Source organism: Anomaloglossus baeobatrachus, chromosome 7, assembly GCF_048569485.1.
Source record: "Anomaloglossus baeobatrachus isolate aAnoBae1 chromosome 7, aAnoBae1.hap1, whole genome shotgun sequence".
NCBI classification, from domain to species: domain Eukaryota; kingdom Metazoa; phylum Chordata; class Amphibia; order Anura; family Aromobatidae; genus Anomaloglossus; species Anomaloglossus baeobatrachus.
Window position 1 is genome coordinate 203,643,398 of NC_134359.1, and position 18,777 is coordinate 203,662,174.

General features: G+C 41.7%; 1 protein-coding gene and 1 pseudogene across 2 annotated transcripts in view; both read left to right on the forward strand.

The window, feature by feature from the left end:
- KATNIP (katanin interacting protein) overlaps positions 1-18,777 on the forward strand; it is a 379,833-nt gene that overhangs the window by 266,534 nt on the left and 94,522 nt on the right. Inside the window, exons 21-23 of one of the 2 annotated variants that reach the window (XM_075317875.1) lie at positions 9,101-9,255; positions 14,706-14,767; positions 16,371-16,481. In XM_075317875.1, coding sequence (XP_075173990.1) covers positions 9,101-9,255; positions 14,706-14,767; positions 16,371-16,481 — 328 coding nt within the window. The remainder of the gene's footprint in view (positions 1-9,100; positions 9,256-14,705; positions 14,768-16,370; positions 16,482-18,777) is intronic. The other variant, XM_075317876.1, reaches the window with a different exon arrangement.
- LOC142245753 (U1 small nuclear ribonucleoprotein 70 kDa-like) lies at positions 5,575-7,081 on the forward strand (annotated as a pseudogene).

The following is an 18,777-nucleotide window of genomic DNA, read 5'->3' on the forward strand; positions in this document are numbered from 1 at the left end:
CTCCGCCGTCCTGCTTCTATTGGCCGCCTGCCGTGTGACGTCGCTGTGACGCCGCACGACCCGCACCCTTAAGAAGGAGGCGGTTTGCCGGCCAGAGCAATGTCGCAGGGCAGGTAAGTGCATGTGAAGCTGCCGTAGCGATAATGTTCGCTACACCAGCTATCACAAGATATCGCAGCTGCGACGAGGTGCGGGGACTATCGTGCTTGGCATCGCTACCATCAACTTGCGATGTCGTAGTGTGCAAAGTACCCTTAAGAAGCGAAGTGTCAGTGTAAGGCCCTGTGCACAAGCTGTGGTTTTTTTATGTTTTTTTGAAAACCTGCATCAAAATCTGCATGTCTCTCTTGAAGCCAGCTAAGTCAATGGGTTTTTTTAATTTTCTGTGCACACACTGCATTTTTTTTTCCGTCTGGTTTTGGTCTGTTTTTTGATGCAGAAACAATCTGCAGTATGTCAGCCCGGCTTAGCAGCCTTTTTCACCCATTGATTCAATGTTGTTATGAAATAATGCTTATTAACCGCATTAACTCTCTTTATCTCTATCTCTATCTCTACCTCTCTTTTCGTCAGGCGCCCACATGTAAAATTGCGGGTAAATTGACTCACATGCGATTTTAACATGTGATTCTCTGCAGAACATTACAGTTTACATGCAGAAAATTTCTGCAACTCATCTGCGCCATGGGCACATAGCCTAAAGGGTGCTTTACACGCTGCGACATCGCTAGCATCGGCTAGCGATGTCGAGTGCGATAGCACCCGCCCCCATCGTACGTGCGATATTGTGTGATCGCTGCCGTAGCGAACATTATCGCTACGGCAGTGTCACACGCACATACCTGTGCAGCGACGTCGCTGTGACCGCCGCACAATACCTCCCTCAAGGGGGAGATGCGTTTGGTGTCATAGCGACGTCACTGCGGCGTCACTAAGCGACTGGCCAATAGAAGTGGAGGGGCGGAGATGAGCAGGACGTAACATCCCGCCCACCTCCTTCCTTCCGCATTGCCTGTGGACGGAGGTAAGAAGATATTTGTCGCTCCTGCGATGTCACACATAGCGATGTGTGGTGTCGCAGGAACGAGGAACAACATCGCTAATAAGCAATCAACGATCTTTTGTTTCAGGAAGACCTCTCCGTGGCGAATGATTTTGACCACTTTTGCGATCGTTTAAAGGTCGCTCGTACGTGTCACATGCTGCGATGTCGTTAACGTCACCGGATGTGCATCAGAAACTCCGTGACCCCGACGATAATACGTTTACGATATCGTAGCGTGTAAAGCCCCCTTTGTAAATAAAACCAAACAAAATGTCAACCCTAGCCCTAGCTAAAAAGCTAGGGCTAGGGTTGACATTTTGTTTGGTTTTATTTAATAATTTTTCTTTCATTCTTTCTTTCATTCTTTCTTAGTTCGCATTAGGGTTAGGGCTGAAAAATATGTATATTGAAAAAAAATACTAGTTAGATGGGTTTTAGTTTGTTTTTTTTTTTAGTTAGGCAGGGATGTAAAATAAAATGGTACGCAGAATGTTTAGTGCAGAACAGGTGTACCCTGTTTTCCCCTGCAAATAAGACACTGTCTTTTTTTTTTCTTTTTGCTCCAAAAAAAGCATGAGGTGTTATTTTTGGGGGAGGGCTTATTTTTAGGGAGACATGGTTTGGGGTAAGTTTACCCCCCAAAAAATGCAGATCACACCTTCCAAAGATCCCAATACTTACCATACTCGGGGCGTCTGCGTGGCTTCCAGGTCCTTCTACGATCCTGCCGTCCTCCACTGCTTCTGGCCCACACACACATCAGATCACACACGCACACTCACACATCAGATTGCATACACTCACACATCATATTGCAGACACTCACACATCAGATCGCATACACACGCACACTCACCACATATCGCACATACAATTGCGCATGCACACACTCACCACATCCCGTGATACCACTTGCTTCCGGCCAGCAAGAGACACTCTGCTCTCTTGTCTCTATGATGTGTTTCAGCGCTGGGTCCTCTTTGCATTCCACCAGTAGGCCCTGGAAGCTCCAGTGCACAGTGTCACAGGTCCTTAAGCTGCTGAAACGCAATCGATATCGCTGGATGTGGTGAGTATGTGTGATATGTGATTGTGTGTGCATATGATCTCATGTGTGTGTGATCTGATGTGTGTGTTCCGCCGCAGGTCCTTGATGCATTTCACTGCTCCCGGACAGCGTCTGGTGAGTATGATCACGGGGTCTTCTCTCTTTTGTCTTCTCTCTTTTGGGGGTGTACGCTGTCTATAATGAAGCGTCCTGCAGTATTCTTTAACGTTTTTAGCTGCATGGACACTTCATTATTGAACCCCGACTAGGTCTTATTTTCGTGGGATGTCTTATATTTGGGCTTTGCAGAAAACTCCTGCAAATGTCTTATTTTCAGAGGAGGTGTTATTTTCGGGGAAACATGGTACATGCTACTTGCCTCCGAAAGTTCCAGGAAAGATACTGAATCTGCCTCTGAAGCAGAAGTGTCTTCAGCCAGTGACTTCAGCCAGTGACTTGGCTGATTCCCTGATTGGCACATTTGTGCATCCTGTAGGGATTGATGGCGCTAAACCAACGTTGTACAACCAGTTTCTTTAAAAGATGAACCTGTCATTCTCGCTCTGGTGGTGTTCTTTCATCTTTGGAACAAACTTTGGTTTGCCGCATAGTTTGCTGCATTTTCCTTCACATTTTGAACTTTTTGCCCTTCACCCCAGTACAGTTTATTCTTCCTGTTACAATATACATTGGGGGATAACTGTTTTATTAGCAAGACCAATTTTATAATAAATGTATTTTTAGGGGCACGCCGTCCTGTGTGAGTAATAATTCCTGGAAGGATTTTCTGGTTTGGTAGCTTACTGTTTCTGTAAGCTTTGATTGAGTGCTGGAATTCAATCGATTTATACTCTGAAGACCAATTGGTGCACCATCTATTCTAGGCACATGCGTGTGCCCAGTAATCACATTGCCAGCATATTGGATACATTTCTGAATACTGAAAAATTAGTGCAATTTCACTTGAGGTGTGATCCTCAGAACATACAAAACAGATTCACAATAGTGAATGAAAAAAATGCACATTGTAATTTTTTAAAACTTGTAATACAACTACTACACGTAAAATGGTGGTATCAAACTACTCAGTATCTCCCTAGATTAATATACTGCTCAAAAAATTAAAGGGAACACTTAACCAACCGAATATAACTCCAAGTTAATCAAACATCTGTGAAATTAAACTGTCCACTTAGGAAGCAACACTGATTGACAATCAATTTCTCATGCTGTTGTGTAAATGGAATAGACATCAGATGGAAATTATTGGCAATTATCAAGACACACTTAATAAAGGAGTGTTTCTGCAGGTGGGGACCACAGACCACTTCACGGTACCAATGATTTCTGGATGATGTTTTGGTCACTTTTGAATGTTGATTGTGCTCTTAGACTCGTGGTAGCATGAGACGGAGTCTAGAACCCACACAAGTGGCACAGGTAGTGCAGCTCATCCAGAATGGCACATCAATGCGAGCTATGGCAAGAAGGTTTGCTGTGTCTGTCAGCAAAGTGTCCAGAGGATGGAGGCGCTACTAGGAGACAGCCCAGTACACAAGGAGACGTAGAGGGGGCCGTAGGAGGACAACAACCCAGCAGCAGGACCGCTACCTCTGCCTTTGTGCAAGGAGAAACAGGTGGAGCACTACCAGAGCCCTGCAAAATGGCCTCCAGCAGGCCACAAATGTGCATGTGTCTGCTGAAACGGTTACAAACCGACTCCATGAGGATTGCATGAGGGCCCAACATCCACAGATGAGGTTGTGCTCACTGCCCAACACCATGCAGGACGCTTGGCATTTGCCGCAGAACACCAGGATTGGCAATTTCGTCACTGGTGCCCTGTGCTCTTCACAAATGAAAGCAGGTTCACACTGAGCACATGTGACAGAGTCTGGAGATGCCGTAGAGAGCGATCTGCTGCCTGCAATATCCTTCAGCATGACCGGTTTGGCAGTGGGTCAGTAATGGTGTGGGGTGGCATTTCCTTTTGAGGGCCACACAGCCGTCTATGTGGTCGCCAGAGGTAGCCTGACTGCCATTAGTTACCGAGATGAGATCCTCGGACCCCTTGTAAGACCATATGCTGGTGCTTTGGCCCTGGGTTCCCCCTAATGCAGGACAATGCCAGACCTCATGTGGCTGAAGTGTGTCAGCAGTTCCTGCAAGATGAAGGCATTGAAGCTATGGACTTGCCCGCCTGTTCCCCAGACCTGAATCCGATTGAGCACATCTGGGACATCATGTCTTGCTCCATTCACCAACGGCACATTGCACCACAGACTGTCCAGGAGTTGGCGAATGCTTTAGTCCAGGTCTGGGAGGAGATCCCTAAGGAGACCATCCGCAACTTCATCAGGAGCATGCCCAGGCATTGTAAGTAGGTCATACAGGCACGTGGAGGCCACACACAATATACAGTACTGAGCCTCATTTTGACTTGTTTCCACTTTAATTTTGTCTTGTTTTGATTTTCATTTTGACTTGTTTCCACTTTCATTTTGTGTGTCCTCAAATCCAGGCCTCCATTGGTTAAAACATTTAATTTCCACTCATGATGGTTGTGTGATTTTGTTGTCAGCACATTCAACTTTGTACAGAATAAAGTATTCAATGAGAATATTTCATTCATTCATATCTAGGATGTGTTATTTGAGTGTTCCCTTTTATTGTTTCAGCAGTGTACATTACAGGATATAATTTACAAAACATATATATATATGTGGTTTTCTGTTGTTCTTGAACCACATAGGCTTTGATAATATGACAATCTATTTCAAATAGAGCAATTCTGCATTCCAAAATTCCAATATTGCTCTTTCTGCTCCGTGGCCTCCCCTTTGCCTGATCAGAAGTTCTTGACCACATGTGGAGTATCACCGCGCTCATAAAAAAGTAACGAACTGTGGGGTCCACTTTTTTTATCTCTTGCAAAAGTGAGAAAGGTGGGGCTAAAGCAACATTTGTGTGGAAAAAAATTCTCGTTATGACGACCTAATATCAAATTATGTGAAGTACCTGTGGGTTCTAAATGCTCATTACACCCCTGAATAATATCCTTGAGACCTCTAGTTTCCAAAATGGGGTCAGATATGGGGGATTTCTGCTATTTAGGTACTTCAGGGGCCCTACAAATGCAACATGGTGCCCACAATCTATTTCAGCCAAATTTGCTTTCCAAAATTCAAATATTGCTCCTTCCATTCCGAGCCCTCCCATTTGTCTAAACAGAACTTTCTGACTACATCATGTGGGGTATCACTGCACTCATAAGAAAGTGAATAACAACACTTTTTTTAATTACCTTTTGTAAAAGGGCGACATTTGGTGATAAAGCAACAGTTTTGTGAATTAAAGAAGAACAGGAACATTTTCAATATGATGACCTAATGTTATCAAATTCTGTAAAGTACCTGTGGGTTCAAAATGCTCACTATACCCCTGGTCAAAATCCTTTAGGGGTCGTTTCGCGCGCATGACGCCTGTGACCTAGTCACACACTGCGCGGCCTAGCAGCAGTGCCGGTCAGGCGGGAGAGAGGAGAGCGGGGCTGGAGCGGCGGACGGCGCCTCGGTCTTCAAAATGACGCAGTTTCTGCCCCCCAACTTGCTGGCTCTGTTTGCTCCCAGAGATCCAATTCCATACCTGCCACCATTGAAGAAACTACCTCATGAAAAGCATCACAACCAGCCGTAGAGTGGAATAGCTCCTTACATCAGAGAATTTGAGGACCCCAAAGATGCTCCTCCACCGACAAGAGCGGAGACTCGTGATGAGCGGATGGAAAGAAAGAGAAGAGAGAAGATTGAGAGAAGACAACAAGAAGTGGAAAATGAGCTGAAAGTCTGGGATCCTCACAACGATCCAAATGCTCAAGGAGATGCCTTCAAAACGCTATTTGTCGCCAGAGTGAACTATGACACAACCGAATCTAAGCTGCGAAGAGAATTTGAAGTATATGGACCTATCAAACGGATTCACATGGTCTATAACAAGCGGTCAGGAAAGCCCCGTGGATATGCCTTTATAGAATATGAGCACGAACGAGACATGCACTCGGCATACAAGCATGCAGATGGAAAGAAAATTGATAGAAGGCGTGTTTTGGTTGATGTTGAGAGAGGACGTACTGTGAAAGGTTGGCGCCCACGCAGGCTTGGTGGTGGCCTCGGAGGCACCAGACGTGGGGGTGCAGATGTTAACATACGGCACTCTGGCAGAGATGACACGTCTAGATATGACGAGAGGGATTGTGACCGAGAAAGGGAAAGAGACCGCCGAGAAAGGAGCCGGGAGCGTGATAAGGATTGCGAGAGGCGTAGAAGCCGTTCCAGGGAACGTCGGAGGAGGTCCCGCAGCCGTGAAAAGGAGGAAAGGAAGCGTAGCAGAGAAAGGAGTAGGGATAAAGACAAAGATAAGGATAAGGACAAAGATAAGGATAAGGAACGAGATCGCAAACGTAGGAGTCGTAGTAGGGATTGAAAAAGGGATCGAGACCGTGACAGGGAAGAGAAAGAGGAGCGAGTTGAAGGGGAGACTCAAGAATCTGCAGAGGTTGCTGTCGAAGAATTACTGGCAGGTGGTGATGCAGACCTGGATGGAATTGAGTACAAGCCAGAGACAGAAGAAAAGAGTAGTAGGGATCGTGACAGAGACAGGGATAGAGAGAAGGAAAAGGAAAGGGATAAAGATAAAGATAGAGACCGGGATCGAGACAGGATAAGGAAAGGGATAGAGACAGAGATCGCAGACGGGATAGAGATAGGGACAGGGGAGATCGGGAGCACAAACGGGATAGAGACCGTGGTGACCGCAGCGAGAAGCGGGAGGAGAGAATTCTAGATAACGGTATGATTCAGGAGCAAGCGGAAGAGACCAGCCAAGATATGTACTTGGATCAAGAGTCCATGCAGTCCGGAGAAGGCTACTTATCCACAGAGAATGGCTATATGATGGAGCCTCCTATGGAGGGACCTTGTCTAATCTGACGAACTCTCCATCCTCAATGGAACTTTTCTGTAGCCAGACTTCGTAGTGCACATTCAAGAAGCCACAGCCACCGTTCTCGCTTGTGAATACAGCTTGGATCCCCTCAACCGTGATTAAATGTGCAGTTACTAAAGAGTAATGCTATTTACCATTTTTTTTTGTCTTGTAAGTGGGTATGTTTTACATGTTTATGTAACAAAATTCATCCTTGAACTTGTGTAAAGTCGCATTTATTTTATTTCCTTTTTTACGGCCTCTCAAAAATAAAATCATTTTAATGTTAAAAAAAAAAAAAAATCCTTTAGGGGTCTAGTTTCCAAAATGATGTGACTTCTGGAGGTTTCTGCTGTTTAGTTACTTTAGGGGCCCTGCAAATGCGACCTGGTGACTGCAATCTATTTCTGCCAAATTTGTGTTCCAAAATTCAAATATTGCTCCCTCCCTTCAGAGTCTGGCAATTTGTCCAAACAGAGGTTTCTGGCCACATGTGGGGTATCTGCACACTCAGAAGAAAGTGGATAACAAATTTTGGGGTCCATTTTGTTGTGCTATTTTTTGTAAAAGTGAATAAATTGGGGCTAATGCAAGATTTTTAGGGAAAATGTAATTTTATTTATTTATTCATTTAACATTGCATTAATTCCTGTGAAGCACCTGAAGGGTTAATAATCTTCTTGGATGTGATTTTCAGTACTTTGAAGGGTGCAGTTTTTAGAATGTTCTCACTTTTGAGTATTTTCTGTCACCTAGGCCTATCAAAGTCACTTGACATGTGTTGTGGTCCCTAAAAAATTTGTTTTGTAAATTCAGTTGGAAAAATTAGAAATTACTGATGAACTTTTAACCCTTCTAACTTCCTAACAAAGTAAAATGATGATTCAAAAATTGTGCTTATGTAAAGTAGACATGTGGGAAATGTTATATATTAACTATTTTGTGTGACAAAACTCTGGTTTAATGGCATAAAAATTCAAAGTTTGAAAATTGCAAAATTTTCTCCAAATTTCCAATTTTATCACAAATAGACGTAAAATATACATTCTACATTTACCACTATCATAAAGTACGATATGTTACGAAAAAACTATCTTAGAATCACTGGGATCTGTTGAAGTGTTCCAGCGTTATTACATTATAGACTGACACTGGTCAGATTTCTAGAATTTGACCTGGTCATTAAGGTCAAAATTGGCTCCATCATTCAGGGGTAGAGATGAGCAGACCCGTGGAAGTTTGGTTCGGCAGGTGCAGAAAGACTTCAGATAGTTTGGATTGAGACCCGAACTTGACCTGAACTCCATTGAAAGTCACTAATTGAGCAGTAAGAGTCTCTGCCCACATAAACAAATAACTTATGGGGGGGCGGGGGTTTTCATTTTTTTTTTGGGTGCACATTACATCCGATCGTGCTGTTACTACCCCCCAGTGCGAGACGTTCAAACACTGCAAGCGGTTCGCACTGAGCGTACTCGAGGACAGTGATCCCGTGCTGTCCTGCCTTTATACTCTTTTGCTTTCTCCCCGGCCCAGGAGATGTGGTATGATCAGACTATGTTCCTGTATGGTCAGACACAGCCATTACACAGTACTCAGCAGGGGCACATATATAAGATTATCTCAGCACAGGAACATTTTTTTAACACATCCCATCATGGAACTTGTTTTTATTCCGTGACCTATTGATTAAATTGAACATTGTGGGAAAACTCTTTTATGTGATTGATCACGAAGACTAAAATTGACGCCGTCACTAAGGAGTTAAAATAGAATATTTATTCAGTATGGGTTTCCTTGCGACTTAGGAAAATATGCAATATTCATGTTTCTAACCCTTGAGAATATACCGTTTGTTCAGCAGATGTAAATGTTGGTCGGCCACTGGTATTGTTTATTTTTTTTTGTCTTTTTAACATTTTGGATAATGTCTGATAAAAGCTGTTTATGCAGTAAATAGAGTTTGACAGCTAAAATAAATGTTGTTTTCGTCAATCATCCAAAATAATCCATTTTTTTTAAAGGCTAAAATTGTCCATGTAACACTTGATGGATGCAGCGTTTCTCCACCTGAAGGATTTCTGATCCGGAAGGGTCCTGGCAACTGTCACTTTGATTTTGCTCAGGAGATTCTTTTTCTCGACTTTGTTACAGAACATTTTGCTGATAAACAATCAAGGTAACTTTCTGAAATGTCTCTTTCGCACTTTGTATTCATATGGCATAAACCGTAGATGTTTCTTGTATAGTTATCTGCTGTATATACAGTATATTATACCATTGTGGACTAATTCTATATTAGTGCGTTAAGTATGTAATTATTATAATCTCTCATTTTAGACGTGGGAGTATTTTTTGCAATAACTGTAAGGCTGTCAAAATGTTATGACCGCTTTCATGTAGACCAGTAAAGACCAGCCTACATTTTGCGGATAGGTTTGATGAGCAATCACCCTGAATTCCAAGCTCCTTAGTATATATAATCTATGCCTAAAATAGATCTATTACTTGTTGGTTGCTACACATTATTTACCGTATATAATATTCTAAAGAAAAAGCCACTTATCTCTAATTCAAAGCAGAGATTTCACTTTAAAAGGATTTTCTTACCCACAAATCAACCATTTCTTTACTAAGCTGTAAAAACTAAGCAAGTGTATCTACCTGGACATGGGAAAGTGTCTTCATTTAGGTTTCTTTTAATGAATATTGTCTTTTTAGGGCAATTGTAAAGTGGAAAACTGTTTAAATTAACTTTAATTCTGTGTCTACAAAACCATATACGAACATACAAATGCATCTCAATAAATTAGAATATCATCAAAAAGTTAATTTATTTCTGTAATTCAGTACAAAAAGGGAAACACATATATTATAGTTATATATATTATATAGAGCCATTACACACAGAGGGATCTATTTCAAGTGTTTATTTCTGTTAATGTTGATGATTATGGCTTACAGCCAATGAAAACCCAAAAGTCATTATCTCAGAATATTAGAATGTTATATAAGACCAACTGAAAAAATGATTTTAAACTCAGAAATGTTGGCGCCTACTGAAAAGCCTGTACAGTAAATGCCTCAGTACTTGGTCGGGGCTCCTTTTGCATGAATTCCTGCATTAGTGCAGCGTGGCATGGAGGTGATCAGCCTGTGGCACTGCTGAGGTGTTATGGAAGCCCAGGTTGGTTTGATAGCAGCCTTCAACTCATCTGCATTGTTGGGTCTGGTGTCTCTCATCTTCCTCTTGACAATACACCATAGATTCTCTATGGGGTTTAGGTCAGGCGAGGTTGCTGGCCAGTCAAGCACAGTAATACTGTGGTTATTAAACCAGGTATTGGTACTTTTGGCAGTGTAGACAGGGGCCAAGTCCTGCTGGAAAATTAAATTTCCATCTCCATAAAGCTTGTCTGCAGAGGAAAGCATGAAGTGCTCTAAAATATCCTGGAAGATGGCTGCATTGACTTTGGTCTTGATAAAACACAGTGGACCTACACCAGCAGATGACAAGGCTCCCCAAACCATCATTGATTGTGGAAACTTCACACTAGACCTCAAGCAGCTTGGATTGTGTGTCTCCACTCTTCTTCCAGACTCTGGGACATTGGTTTCCAAATGAAATGACAAATTTACTTTCATCAACAACGCTTTGGACCACTGAGCAACAATCCAGTTCTTTTTCTCCTTGGCCCAGGTAAGATGCTTCTGGTGTTGTCTATTGGTCATTAGAGGCTGACACAAGGAATGTGACAGTTGTAGACCATGTCCTGGATATGTCTGTGTGTGGTGACTCTTGAAGCTCTGACTCCAGCAGCAGTCCACTCCTTGTGCACCTCCCCGAAATTTTTGAATGGCCTTTTCTTATTAAGGCTGCAGTTGTCACAGTTGCTTGTGCACCTTTTTTTTTACCACACTTTTTCCTTCCTCGCAACTTTTCATTAATATGCTTGGATACAGCACTCTCTGAGCAGCCAGCTTCCTTAGCAGTGACCTTTTGTGGCTTACCATCTTTGTGGAGTGTGTCAATGACTGCCTTCTGGACATCTGTCAAATCAACAGTTATGCCCATGATTGTGTAGCCTACTGAACCAGACTAAGGGACCATTTCAATTGGTTAGGAAGCTTTTGCAAGTGTTTTGTGGTAATTATTCAAATTTTTTTTAAATAATGACTTCTGGGTTTACATTGGCTGTAAGCTATAATCATCAACATTAACAGAAATAACGCTTGAAATAGATCAATCTGTTTGTAATGACTCTATATAATAGATGTTTACTTTTTGTATTGAATTACCAAAATAAATTAACATTTTGATGATGATTTGAGACTTGTATAATATTTAAAGAAGATCTGTCACCAAATAAAGAGTGGACAATTTTGCTCTTATTTAATTCCCACTGCTCCCGTAAATTTTATTTTTTTTTATTTTTTTAAGTAAGCAACTTAACCCCCATTGTACTGAAAGAGCATAACTTGCTGATTTGGGAATAACCCTTTAAGGGGGACCTGTGACTAGATCCAGATAGGACACTTTTTGCTCTTAGGCTCGTTTCACATCAGCGATATTTTGCCGCAAAACCGGATCCGTCACAAATGCGTTTAAGTTTCATTCTTTTCCAATGGAAGCGTGGCAACATGTGGTCGCGTGCGGTTGCGTGCAGCATACACAACCGCATCTGACCGCATGTTGCCACGCTTCCATTGAAAATGAATGGAACTGAAACGCATTTATGCCGGATCCTGCTTTCCGGCAAAATACCGCTGATGTGAAGCGAGCCTTATTTTATTCCCACTGCTCCAAGTATTTTCTCTTTCTTTTAAAATCCACCATATGGCTCCTGAAATCTGAACCTTTTTATTTTATGCACATCTTTATGGTCTTTCAAAGGGGGCATGGCTCACATAATTCTCTGGGGACGCGTATTTAGACTGCTCAACATAAGAATCTTTTGAGCCACGCCCCTTGTAAAGACCATAGAAAGTAGCACTAAGTAGGAAGGCTCACATCTCTAGAACTGTATGGTGGATTTTGAGAAAAAATAAAAAAAATAAATATTGGGAGCAGTGGGACTAAAATAATAGCAAATTCTGGGGTCAGCTCTCCCATACTTAACAGATAGCTATAAACTACAAAAAACATTAGAGGAATGATGGTGCTAACGAATAATTCTGTTGGTTAAACAATGTGGCATGGTTAGTATAAATGTTATATACTTGCCTTGTGGGCTATCCAGTAACGCATAGCAGTTTTGGGACTGTAACTGTCTCCTCGCCAGATCACCACGCGGGTCCATGCTGTATATAGTAACCAGTGGAAAGTTTGGATGAGTATTTAGCGCTGTCTCATGTACAATAGAAACTTCTTGTTGACAACATATTTAAATCCACGTAATTTATTGGTCAATTTAAAGGGAACTTTTCACTAGATTTGACCCCTATAAACTGCGGCCACTTAGAATATCGTATTTAAGTGTCCAAGCCGCTCTGTATAACATAAAAAACATTTTTTATAATGCTCATGTGACGCCCTGGCGCTGCCAGGTGGTCAAAGAAGAATAATTCACCCGACATAACAACATCCCACACTAGGTACCATCAGCCACAAAATCCTAGCCACCCCCCTCAGGGTAGGAAGGACACACTAATGGGCAGGACCAGGCGGATTGGGAGCACCCACCTAGGGGTCCTGAGGATCTGGGGGCGGAAACAGAGTAGTTCAAGTTCAGATTTTGAGTAGTAAGGAGTGAAAGCTGAACCTAGTGAAGGGTAGCCAGGGTAGTGACCCTGGTCTACTGGCTAGGTGGCAGGCAGTGGACCATTTCCAAAAGCGACGGGAGTCCGGTCGCGGGAAATCCAAAGTGGACCGGGACAGGGTGGAGCCCGCCGGTACCGACAGCGGAGATCCAGTCCGGAAACCGTGCACAGGCGGGGTACCTGGACCCTAGTTAGAAGACGGTTGCAAGCCCCTTCTCTAATTAACCTGGCCGGGAGCAAAGTTCCAGACATTGCTCCAGAAGTGTTAGCCCAGATAGAGAGAAACGGCAGCCCACCGCGGAGGATAGGGTATCCGCAAACACCCACTGAGATCCCAAGGGTCAGTTTTCGCGGGTACGTCTCTCAACCAGAACATACCGGGAGCGGACTTCCCTGTTCCATACGGAGTTGTCCAGAAGTGTTGAAAATTACAGAGTGCCGGAGGAAAGGACATCGGTACACCAGCCGTGTGTGGGACTTGAGTACACCCGGACGCGGCAGCCGGCCACTGACACCTTGGTTTATCAAAAGACTTGTGTGCAATTATTCAACAGTGAGTACACCAACATCCCCCGGTCCGGCCCAGCGCGCCACCTCCGGCTTACATAACTCCCCGTGTCCTGAACACTGAGCTCTGGGGCATCCACCCCTACCTATGGAGGGGTTAAACGACCAGCTGCCACTCAATCGCCCCCAGGTGCCTCCCAACAGCAGCGGTGGTACTCCATATTACCACACACCGTGGGTGGCATCACGAAGTATCTACAGCAATCCCCGTACATATACGTTCCTTTTTATTTGAGTGTCCGCACGACCCCCGGGTCCGGAAACCCCTCTAGCCACTGCGGATCTGGATCCGAGCAGCCTGACTTCTGATGTGGGGGCGGCACACCACCTGCAGGAAGGTCGGGTCTGATGGGTGTCCCTGGTTTCGGTCCGGCGCCTCCTCTCTTCCTTCCATCGCTGTCTTCTTCTCAGCTCCGTGTGGATAATGCATTTTACGTCATCCACACAGAGGCCTCTGTTGCTATCCTGCACACGCGCACTTTCTCTGCCCTACTGAGGGCGAGCCAATTGCAGTGTTTCTGGAACGTGGTCTGGATGTAGTTTGTCACAAAAAAAATAGTTGTCCTCCTTCCCCTGGAAATGCTCTGTATATTGACTTCAATTATACTCATTACTTGAGTTGAGCCTTTTCAGAGGGTCTCACCTGCTCAACTCAAAGAGCATCTGAGCATTTTAGTGCTCACAAATCTCTAAAAGTTGTATTAAAAATAATGGTTAGCACAACCACTATTTTTAATACAACTTTGTAAATACAAGTTCATTGTGGTTTGTGCACTGTACCTTCACATATTTAATTTTATTTTATCCTAATTTTCCATGATTTATCCCCTTTTAAGCTCATTTTGAGCACCAGTAAATTAAAAAATGGACTACTACTTCCTGTGTGTCTAGATGAAGATCCTGACACAGGATCCAAAACATTCTCTTTTTATCATTGTTTTTACATTACCTAATAATCAAGTAGTTTTAAAGATATTGTCATCAAGAAGTTGACAATACTACTCCAAACTTTCCTTTGGTTATGATACCCATTGGGTAGGGCACAACTCATTAATGTGATAATAGAACAATGCCCCATTCTCTAGATTGCTGTCAGTCCGAGTGGTCAGAATTCCAGTGATCCGCACTTTATTCTCTTTCCATTGGATAGAAGTTAACTTGGGAATAATGCTTTAATATTTTGTACTTGGAATTTAAAAAAAACAAACAAAACAAGACCGTATTTTGCAATAATCGGTTTGTGCTTCTCTGGTTACTGTGTCCTACTTCACTGTATTCATCTTTCTTGTGCTTTTTTTATAGTAATTTAACATGCGTTGAACCTGCTAGCATGGATTATGAAGCACCATTGATGCCCTGTGGCTGTATCCTTTCATGCTCTAGTTTTCTTCTCTCGATGTAAACAAAATCTGTGTTTTCAAAAGTTCTGAACATTTTAAACTAAAAATGTGCGGGGTTTGTTCCAGGGAGCGCATTGTAACTACAGTAGTTTAGGAACTTGGAAGTAAAATGATAGTGTATGTTTGCTCCTACTTTAGTAGCAGGTTGCCCTTTGCAGTGGGATCCTAGTGTAGCAGTATGCTTTTGGTTTAATACTGCAAAAGTTATATAGCAAGTGTGGTGGGAACCTAGCCTACATTATTAAACTTCTAAAATGAATAATACAAGTGCATCTCAATATATTAGAATATCCTTAAACAGTTAATGTATTTCAGTAATTCAATACAAAAAGGAAACACATATATTATATAGACTCATTACACAGAGTGATCTATTTCAAGTGTTTATTTCTGTTAATGTTGATTATGGCTTACAGCCAATGAAAACCCAAAAGTCATTCTCAGAAAATTAGAATATTTTATTAGACCAACTGAAAAATGATTTTTAACTCAGAAATGTTAGTCTACTGAAAAGTCTGTACAGTAAATGCACTCAGTACTTTGTCAGAGCTCCTTTTGTATACATTACTGCATCAATGCGGCGTGGCATGGAGGAGATCAGCCTGTGGCACTGCTGAGGTGTTATGGAAGCTCAGGTTACTTTTATAGCAGCCTTCAGCTCGTCTGCATTGTTGGGTCTGGTGTCTCTCATCTTCCTCTTGAAATGCAAATGAAAATGCAAAATTTACTTTAATCTGAAAACAACACCTTGGACCACTGAGCAACAGTCCAGTTCTTTTTCTCCTTGGCCCAGGTAAGACGCTTCTGGCATTGTCTATTTGTCATGAGTGGCTTGACACAAAAAATGCGACAGTTACAGCCCATGTCCTGGATACATCTGTGTGTGGTGGCTCTTGAAGCACTGACTCCAGCAGTAGTCCACTCCTTGAGCATCTCCTCCACATTTTTTAATGTCCTTTTCTTAACAATCCTATTAAGGCTGCAGTTTTCCCAGTTGCTTGTGCACCTTTTTCTACCACACTTTTTCCTTTCACTCAACTTTCCATTAGTATGCTTGGATACAGCACTCTGTAAACTGCCAGCTTCTTTAGCAATGACTTTTGCGGCTTACCCTCCTTGTGGAGTGTGTCAATGACTGCCTTCTGTACATCTGTCAAGTCAGCAGTCTTCCCCATGATTGTGAAGCCTACTGATCAGACTAAGGGACCATTTGAAATGCTTTAGGAAGCCTTTCCAAGTGTTTTGTGGTAATTATTCTAATTTTCTGAGATAAATACTTTTGGGTTTTCATTGGCTGTAAGCCATAATCATCAGCACTAACAGAAATAAACACTTGAAATAGACCAGTCTGTGTGTAATGGCTATATATTATGTGTTTCTCTTTTTGTAATGAATTACTGAAATAAATTAACTTTTTTGATTATATTCTAATGTATTGAGATGCACTTGTATTTGTAGTTTACTTGTTGCATACGACTTAGGGCCAAGACACCCGGTAGTCTGTTCTTCCAAGCACTAAGATTTTGCTTCTATCACAAAGTTCTCCTTTTCTTAAAACTGTGTCCAGTTATCTTCCAGTTTCAACTTCTCACCAGTTGGGGTGATCCTTATTACATCGGTCTGAATGGTCTTGAGATGTACAATGAGCACGGAGAGAAAATCCAGCTCACAGAGAACAGTATCCTTTTTGTATTTGCTTCTCATTGAAATGGAAAACATTGGGTCATTTTAAGATTAATACAAGGTGTAAATATTCTTCATGCTGCTTATTTTTATGTTTGCTGAATGAAAATTTTAAAAATACTCTGCTGATCACCAGGGTTTGACTGCTAGGACCCCAAGTGATCCTGAGGTCAAGCCTCTGAAACCCTAACTGAGCTCAGCAGCACCTTTAATTTTCTACAGGACTACCAAAGAAAGCTGAATTTGATTCTTCACTATTTCCAGCAATCCAATTGAGCGAAAGCCGAGCATGTGCCACTCTGCTCCATCCAAGATGAAGCGCCAAAGCCCTGTTCTCTAAGTTCGAGTGCCACCATCTTGAAATGGTTGAGTTCCAAACTGACAGATTCTCTATGATCAGAAAGTAATTTTGGTTTTTTTTTAAGGGGAATAACTCTTTAACACCTTTAGGAATGGACAATATTTTATTTTTACACATTCCTTATTTCTTCTCTTCTGAGAGCTATAAAAATATCCATATACAGGCTTTTTTTTTGCTGGATAAATTGTAGTTTTGAATGATGCAAATAATTTTATCGTAAAATGTACTGAAGAAATGGAAAAAAAAACATTCCTATTGGAATGAGATGGTGAAAAAAATCTAATTCTCCCATTAATTTTTGGATTTTGTTTTTAAGATATTCATGGTATGGTAAAAATTATCATACATAATCATAAACATATATAACATACATCAACATTATTCTCCAGGTCAGTATGATTACTGTCATACCAAACTGTACATAGTTTTTGTTTTTTTTTCTTTTTCTGATTTAATCTGTTTACGACCTTGGATGTACCAGTGGAATTACACTTTTTTTTACAATTTCAGCTCACATGGAATTTTTTTTCCTGTTTTCCAGTACAATATGTGGCAAAATGAATGGTGTCATGCAAAAGTAAAACTTATCCCGCAGAAGCAAGCCGTCATATGGCTATCTTGACAGAAAAATAAAAAGTTATAGCTCTTAGAAGAAAGGGAGGAAAAAATCAAAACGAAAAATGAAAAATTGCCAGGTGGTGAAGAGATTAAATGGAATCTGTCCTCACATTTTTACTACCTAATGTGAAATCCGCATTATTTATTATTATTTTATTTTTAGAGCACCATTGATTCCATGGTGTTGTATATGAGAAGGGGTTACATGCAAAATACAGATATAAGTTATAACATTCTCCCAACCACAGGCAGCTTTCTGCTTATGCACATTGTACATATATAAAGCTGTTACTCATTGGAGGAGCTGGGATTACACAGAGCTCATGAATGTGAAACACTACTTGGCAAAAGGTTTATTTGTCCTCTAGTAATAAACTCCTGCTGATAAAACTGTGATATAAAGCTACAGCCAGCATCCCAGTAAGTGACACATCTATAGAATATGCGTCTGTGCCCCTACATCATACGTCTCTTGGATTAGATGGCAAGAACTTTGTGATAGATTCTCTTTAAATTACCAGATCCCTAATTTCTACAGGCCCCTTTAGGAACAAGGTATACCTTTCCTTACCTGGACTATCGGGGTCTTTACTAGTAAATGAGAATCTGTCATTGCAGTCATGCTCTCAAATCACTGGAATACTATGCCTAATGATTTTTTTATTAGTATGCAAGCACACACATATACAGCCAGTGACATAAGAATTCAACAGGTCACCAATTTTCTAAGTAAATATATTTCTAAAGGTGCTTTTGACATGAATTTCTCTTTAGAAATCGAATCCACATGGACATAAAAATGAACCATAGCTGTCCTTAAGTTTAGTGATGTGTAATAATAATGAAAAATGTCACAGGGTAAAAAGTATTGACCACCTAAAGAAAAAGAGGTGCAAAAAGCCATGGAAAGTCATGACACCAGCTGAAATATATCAATAATGAAAAAGCAATCCTGCTACTTAGTAAAAAATATTAGCCAGTTTCACTGATGGCCTATAAAAAGGGGTTTCATTACCAAGGTGTCACACAAGAAACATCTGATACTGGGTAAAACCAGGGAGCTTTCACAAGACCTTTGCAACCTTATTGTTGAAAAACATAAGGGTGGTATTGGTTAAAGAGGAATTTCAAAACTATTGAAAGTTCCAGTGAGCAGTGTTGGGTTTATAATAATGGAAAGAATATAATTTCACCATAAACTGGTCATGACGAGGTGCTCCCCACAACATTTGAGACAGAGAAGTGACGAGTTGTCCATGAGCTAATGACCACCTGTGGAGAGCTACAGAAATGATATGGAATCAGTAGGTAC